The sequence below is a fragment of the Cyprinodon variegatus genome, unplaced genomic scaffold (genome assembly GCF_000732505.1).
Source record: "Cyprinodon variegatus isolate N-32 unplaced genomic scaffold, C_variegatus-1.0 Scaffold153, whole genome shotgun sequence".
Classification (NCBI taxonomy): domain Eukaryota; kingdom Metazoa; phylum Chordata; class Actinopteri; order Cyprinodontiformes; family Cyprinodontidae; genus Cyprinodon; species Cyprinodon variegatus.
In genome coordinates, this window is record NW_015150606.1 from 45,436 (window position 1) to 52,443 (window position 7,008).

General features: G+C 39.3%; 1 protein-coding gene and 1 non-coding gene across 17 annotated transcripts in view; both read right to left on the bottom strand.

Moving 5' to 3' along the window:
* Nucleotides 1–109: 109 nt before the first annotated feature.
* Nucleotides 110–180, bottom strand: trnag-gcc. The gene has a single exon. It is a non-coding gene; the product is annotated as a tRNA-Gly (tRNA).
* Nucleotides 181–4,291: 4,111 nt separating this feature from the next.
* Nucleotides 4,292–7,008, bottom strand: part of abi2 (abl-interactor 2) — a 22,269-nt gene continuing 19,552 nt past the window's right edge. For 9 of the 16 annotated variants that reach the window (XM_015377420.1, XM_015377417.1, XM_015377416.1 and 6 more), the window contains 3 exons: nucleotides 6,302–6,388; nucleotides 5,684–5,869; nucleotides 4,292–5,605 (listed from right to left, as the gene is read on the bottom strand). In XM_015377420.1, coding sequence (XP_015232906.1) covers nucleotides 5,430–5,605; nucleotides 5,684–5,869; nucleotides 6,302–6,388 — 449 coding nt within the window. In that variant the 3' untranslated portion in view covers nucleotides 4,292–5,429. The remainder of the gene's footprint in view (nucleotides 5,606–5,683; nucleotides 5,870–6,301; nucleotides 6,389–7,008) is intronic. The other 7 variants (XM_015377427.1, XM_015377426.1, XM_015377425.1 and 4 more) reach the window with 2 other exon arrangements.

The following is a 7,008-nucleotide window of genomic DNA, read 5'->3' on the forward strand; positions in this document are numbered from 1 at the left end:
GTTCTCTGCCTGGTGCTGCCATGAATTGGACGAGTACTGAGGCTGGTGACGAGCACATGAGAGAACACGCGTACACACATATTTGGAAACGGCCGAAGTCAAAAGGAGTTGCATTGGCCGGGAATCGAACCCGGGCCTCCCGCGTGGCAGGCGAGAATTCTACCACTGAACCACCAATGCTCACATAAGAAAATTTTGAACGTAGCGAAAAAAATATTTAGAAGGAAAAACATGTACCTCCAAGCCACCTGCGAAGTTCCATGCAGGACTGAACACCATAACCAAGAGATTACAGGAGAGCGTAAATTGATATGCGAAAGTGATAACTTTTGCATTACATGCAGGCAATCCTTCTGCACTGCTAATGGAAGCAAATGATTCAGTCCATCCTTCTTTGAATCCTCTGTTCTCATCGGCTATTCTTTTTTTTCCCTGTAGGATCCGTGGTCCAAGACACCCGCCACTTTGCTTTCCTTTTCCTATGACAACTTTTTGTTGAAAGAAATGCTTACATTCAGGGGCGGATCTAGAAAAACATTTATGGGCTGGCGAGAGGGGGGCAGGAATTTTTGAGGAGTGGCAACATATGGCATTTGTTTACACTGAATTTATTCACAGTTAGGTGAGAATAGTATATACAGTGTTTCATGTGAAACAGTTCTTATTAGAAATACATCATACAATGCAGGGCTCGATGTTAACCATTGCCCGATTGCCCGGGGCAAGTCGTTTTTATTGTCGGGAGAGTACAAATTTTGTTGCATTTGCCCGCAAGGGCAAGTGCTATGATTGCAAAAAAAAAAAATCACCGACATTCACTGAAAATGACCCACAAGCGTTGCCGACGCCATTTTTGTTGTTTTGTACACATTCTCACGTCATTTGAAAAAGGTGCGTCATTTGAAAAAGCCGGGTGATTTTCCACCAGATGGCGTGATTTTTGTCCACCTATCGTTAAATTTTTATGTAGTTACCAAAACAACAAACAAGCTAGAAAGCATTATCATATGGCAGTCTTCTGTACAGTGATGCAGGTCATACATTAAAAAATGTTCATAAAATTTTTTTTATCTTAGACATCGAAGAGGTGCATTTAAATGTTATAGAGCTAAACATGTTAAATTGGTGACCTGTTATGTTATTATTGTCTTGTTGCTGCACTTATTTTGTCAGGGAAAACTAATCCATAGTCAGTTAAAAGTCAGGGAATTCTGAGATTATGTAAGACTGTGAAAACCCTGTAAAAATAACTATGTATAATGATTCTCTAGAAAAGTCACATTATATTAATAGTATTATCTTGTATCAACATACCAAGACTCTAAAATAAAACTTATTCATTTGTGACATTGACTTCTGTCTTGTGATTTATCTTAAGTTTTTAACCTGTCAAGTTCTTTTTAGATTTTTAACATTACAATTTATATTTTCCAAGCACACAACAGTTTAAAGCAAAGTTTAGTTTGAAAAGAATGTGCAGGAAGGATTGAAAAGCATGTTAACGCGGTAATGTAGGCTTGAGTTCATTATCTGACGCATGAAGTTTACAAGAACCTGTAAACTTAAAAAATACTGAATTACAAAAAACATTTAAAAAACAAACATGTTTCATTAATATATATACAAAAATGAATATAAGAAACTATATTTATAAAACATTATACTGGGCAAGTAAAAATTGTTTCTGGGCAAATGAAATGTGAAAGTCACTTGCCCTTTTGGCAAGTGGTAAAAATCCTTAACGTCAACCCCTGATACAAATAAATAAAAATAAAACGGATTTTATAGCGCCCTAAACATAAAAATACATTTTGCTTCCAGTCTGAAAAAGTACAAAACATTTTGCGAGTAGGTTCATACAGGTCATTTCTGGATAGTTTCATACTATATATATAGATATATAGATAGAGAGAGAGAGAAACAACACTGCTTCATATTAAGCAGGATGTACACCAATATCACATTTTTAACTTTACTTTTAACACTTTTGGTTTTAATCAAGGAAATATCAGATTTTATCAGGTGCCAAAACAAAATGTAACAGCTCTGTAAAGGCTCACCAGAGAGCATAAAATAAAGTTAACATGACTCTAACAGCTGAATGCAGTGATTTCCATGTTACTAAGCAAAACGCTTCACAAATTTATTTAAATCCAATGAATTTGTGCGTTTTGATTTGAGATCAACTAAACTTGATAGTCTCTTTTCTGTCATAGTTGACCGCAAATATGTCTTTCTGAGCCTGAGACGTCAGGCCTAACTGACATCATAGTTAGAGAAATAACGTTCTGTAACCTGATTTTTATCATCTCTAAATCAGCATTGCAGCTATGCTAGCTACATTGTGCTTTCATTATGATTTAATTTCTCGATAGTTAAGTTTTTACCTGTTTCATCCCTTGTCTCCTCTCCCCATGACCCCTGGCTACCTCGCTTTGCTCCATATTCGGTTTTCAAAACTTATCAGTCTCAGTCGCTCTGGCGTCATCTCGTGCTGCATTCACTGCAGTCCGACATCGGAAATTAGCGGTCGTAATTCTCAAATTATCCATCATTTATAAGCCTCGCCAACCCTACCGCCAACTGGGGTGGCAAGGCTGTCATTTAGGGTGGCATTTGCCTAATTCTGGCCTCCTTCCAATAATGACCTGGACCAAGATGTACCCGAGTTAAAATAAAGGCCCCGGCCTATATTAGAATATTTACTGTAAGAAAGTCCGGTTAATTAAGAACTGCAGATAGAACAGAAAGTGTGTTTCGGGGGAAAAAATGTTAACAAAAACATAACCTACAGCTTTTATAGCACAAAAATAAAGTTTCTTACCTTTAAGATGAAAGTAAAACGTCTGTACTCCAGCTTAATCAAAGAACCAGCGACTAATTGCTAGCCGTCCTCATGCTAGCGAGACACGTGCTTTTTTTTTTCTAACCTGGCTGAACTTTAACCTCACGTAGGTAAAGTAGGCCGGCGTCTGCGTATAAAACAGCGCAATTAACTAAAACTTTAAACCTATTATTTCCAAATTTTCACAGTGTAACAATTAGCTGGAATTCCATTAAACCACCTGGCCTGCGCGCTACTGCCCCCTGCAGGCGCAGCACGGAATCAAACATCTACATGCGTGAATGTTTAACATTTAAAATATTAGTGTCCTGTTGAGTTTTTTTTTTTTTAAACACACATTTCTTATAATACAAATATAAAACTATTAAAATTATTAATCTAAATCTTAAATGTATAGGACAAAAAAGTTTAAGGTGTCTTAAAAATGTCTAAATCCAACATTAAATGTTCTTTACTGAGGAGTTCAATGTGAAAAATAAATAATTTGAATTAAAATCTAAATATTGTTGAGTGAAAATATTTTTTATAAAGCACCACATTCTGTGTTGATTTTAAATAATGCCAAACATGAAACACCTATTCACACATATTGGTCTGAACAGTTAAAGCTGTGGTTAAATATTGAAACCAATGTCAGACACATTTATACAGAACCCCTTGAACAAAAACACATCCCTGTTGGTTAAGTGTTAAATTTTATCTTGCATTTTCACTTAACTTCCCTAAATTATAGATCAAGAACGATCACTTTTATACAAACATTCACCGGTGTAAAATAAAAAGCTTTTGACTCCCGTCTAGAATCGGGTGTAACAGAAAAACCCGTTGGTGACGATATAAATTGATCAAAAGCACACAGCTGTAAATCTTAATAACTTTATTGTCTTTGTTCTCATGATTTTACAAATATGATACTTCTGCAATTCAACTTTAACTGTGCAACACAATGGCATTATGGACTGTTAACCGGACGTCCCAAAGAACATCCGTGACTCCAGAAGGTTGTGAATCCTGCAGGCCAAAAAAGGCCTTTCATGTAAGTTTTGACCGTTTTAGTGTCATCCACGAAGTGTTTTTTTTTTTTTAAACGCAACATCCTGCCTGCTGGATTCACTAGCAGCTTACACGTAATGGTCCACGGGTGATGTAATGGCGGCTACTTTCAGGTCGGAGAGTGACTCCTCGGACTTGGGCTTGAACTTGGACAGTCTCTTTGGATGAGGCTGGTTTTAACTGTCAGGGCTGCTTTTATTATTTTTTTTTCCTCTTAGAAATGGGTGATCTCGCCATGTAGGTTTACAGATAAGAACAATGGCATGCAAGACTCACATACAGACCCACTTATTTATTTTTTTTCTCCATTTAAAATAAAAAATAAGATTCCGACATGGTGGAAACACCCATCGGCCAAGCGTATTTAACTATGCGGAGGACAAGTGAATTTCCTTTTTTTTTTTTTTTGTTCATTACTATGGCCGCTAAAACCATTTAAACACAACAGCTGGCTTCTTTTCATATTCAATAAGTCCCTCTGTGAGGACATTATACATCTCACAGTTATATTCTTTTTCTACACCATTTTATAAGAAACTTGATGTGCTTTTTGATTTAAAACTCGGGAAACGCTGAGAAAGCTTTGCATTTCAGTACCAGTCAAACCCTAAGACACCCCCCACCCTCTCTACCCCTCCCCCACCAGGCGAGTTTATTGCAAATGAAGTGATAGATAACCTCTGAACAGCAACACACACTTCAATATGGCACAAGCGTCTGAGATGACCGAGATACGACGTCGTCGTCTGCGTAGAGGGCGAATATAGAAAACCAAACCACACCATATCTGAAAATATTAAGATGGTAATCGATAGGAAATCATGCAGTCTGATGCTCTGCAAGCTAAAACCCATAGAGGTAACTGGAAAAAATTAAAAAAAGAGAAAAGATGTTGCGCCTTACAAAGGTTTTGTGTTATTCCAGGGCTGGATGAGGATTCCTTCGCTTCAACAATTTGCACGCCGGCTTGCAATGAGGAGAGTGAATCAACCAGGCCTGAAAGTTACACTTTTTTTTAAATTAACTTTGCAAAAATTAAGCAGAACTACTTTAAAGCACTCGTTTGCCTACTGATGTCGCGCTAAGACATCCCATGTGCTTGTCTTGCTCAGCTTTGGCACCGTCCCTGAGGTACCCGACCGGAAATCTGCAATCCCCGCCCCCTTTTGTTGAGGATCTTGTTGTCTCTGGAGTGTTGAGGAGAAATCTACAAATGAAGGCATTTTCCTCCAGCCCTTTCTCCACTTACAAATAAATATCGTTTAAAATAAGGGCAAATTGGTAAACATAAAAAAAAAAAAAATCTATGTAGTGGCTTTATAACGTAACACTCCTGCTTGGTCAAAGAAAGAAAGAAACATAATGAGGAAAGATATATCTAGAGTGGTTGTTTTACAATGGCGTCAACTCTGTCGAAAGAACGACCCCCAGTTTTTGTAGTGTCTTTTAGAACCGCTTCGCTCGGATGGAGAACGTGCTCCGTCTGATCCAAGGCTTCGCTCTCTGCTTAAAGGATGCGAGGCGGGGCCGCTCAGTCGGCGTAGTGCATGATGGACTCCACGTAGTTGCCGGGAAAGAGGCCCGTGGTCCCGTTCATCACGCCCTCGAACCAGCCGTCGTCGTTCTTCTTGATCACGTAGATGATGGCGCCCTCCTGGAAAGATAGCTCGTCCTCTTTGTCGCGGGTGTAGTCGTAAATGGCCACCACTGGGGAAAGAAAGGAGGGTGATGATGGGAGCTTTTCTTTTTTTTTATTTGAATGAGAAATCGGATGCGAGAGCAAACCTTTCTCCAAGTAGCTGCGTGGGGCCCACGGCGGGTCTTCCTCGGCGTAGGGGTCGGTGTACTCCACCACTGCCGACTCCTCTTCTTCTTCGTCATCCTCGTAGTCCTCAGGCGGAGGAGGTGGCGGTGTAGGCTCCTCGAAGACCGGGTCGTCAGCAGGTGGCGGCGGAGGCGGCACGTCTGAAACTAGAGGCAGATTAAAAATAAAGCAAAATGGCTGATTGAGCGGGAAACACAGGTTTTAGGAGGAAGCTACATGCAAACTATGCAGTTCCAGGAACAGATATGATAGAAAAATATGATAACTGAAATTAATCATCATGCATGTAAACAATTGTCACAGTTTGCATGCCTTCTTCAGAACAAGCCACCAAAATCTGCTGCAACAGAAGCCTCCAATTATCCCACAATACACTGATTGACAAAATGCCATCTCAAACAAATATGTTTTCACTTTTTATTTGTTCTGAATTTGAAGATGGTGGCTTCCAGAATCAGATGATGTTGGTGGGATGACCACAGGAGGACAACGTCAACGCAAAGAAAAAGGGAAAAGATCCTAGACATCAGCTGCTGAGGAGCCGTGCAGAGGGAGCAAGGAGCTAAAAAGCTACTTACTAGTCTCCTGAACTCGGGCCACAAAGCCCATGAGAGGCAGCTGGGGGGTGATCTGCATGGATGGGGGAGGGGGCGCGTGTGGGCCTGCTAGCACCAGTACACAGAATCAGACACCAGGACAGAGTTAGAGAATAAATAACAGAGAGTTAATGAACAGGGAAAAAAAGAGAAGCAGAGTGATATAACAGATTCTTTATTTTATCACCATTTAATTTTTTTATCTTACCCCATTAAGTAAATATTTATGTTAGGAAACAACATGAAAAGCTAATCACACCGTCTGGTTTCAGCATTTACACACTAATATAGAAGCAGATTTCTGGAGGAGAAACAGAAAAAATGTTGCAAAGAGGAAAAAGAAAAGAGGCGGAGCTTCCCGATGGCCATGTTGACACCAAGCACTGGAACAGAACTCCTATAAAAGGCTTCAAATCAATAAGAAACTGGAGAATAAAACAAACTAAAGAGTGATTGATTGGTTTATAATTGAATGTTAGTGTTGAAATAAAACTTGAATTTAAAAGAAGCTTTTCAGTTTGTTATTAACCTTTCCTGCACCTTCTGAAAGCCCTCAGATCTACTGTATTTACCGTAATTTTCGGACTATAAGCGGCCCCTGAATATAAGCCGCAGAAGCTAAATTGCAGGATTTGTACATATACCGTACAAGCCGCACCGGACTATAAGCCGCAGGTTTTTTATGTTTA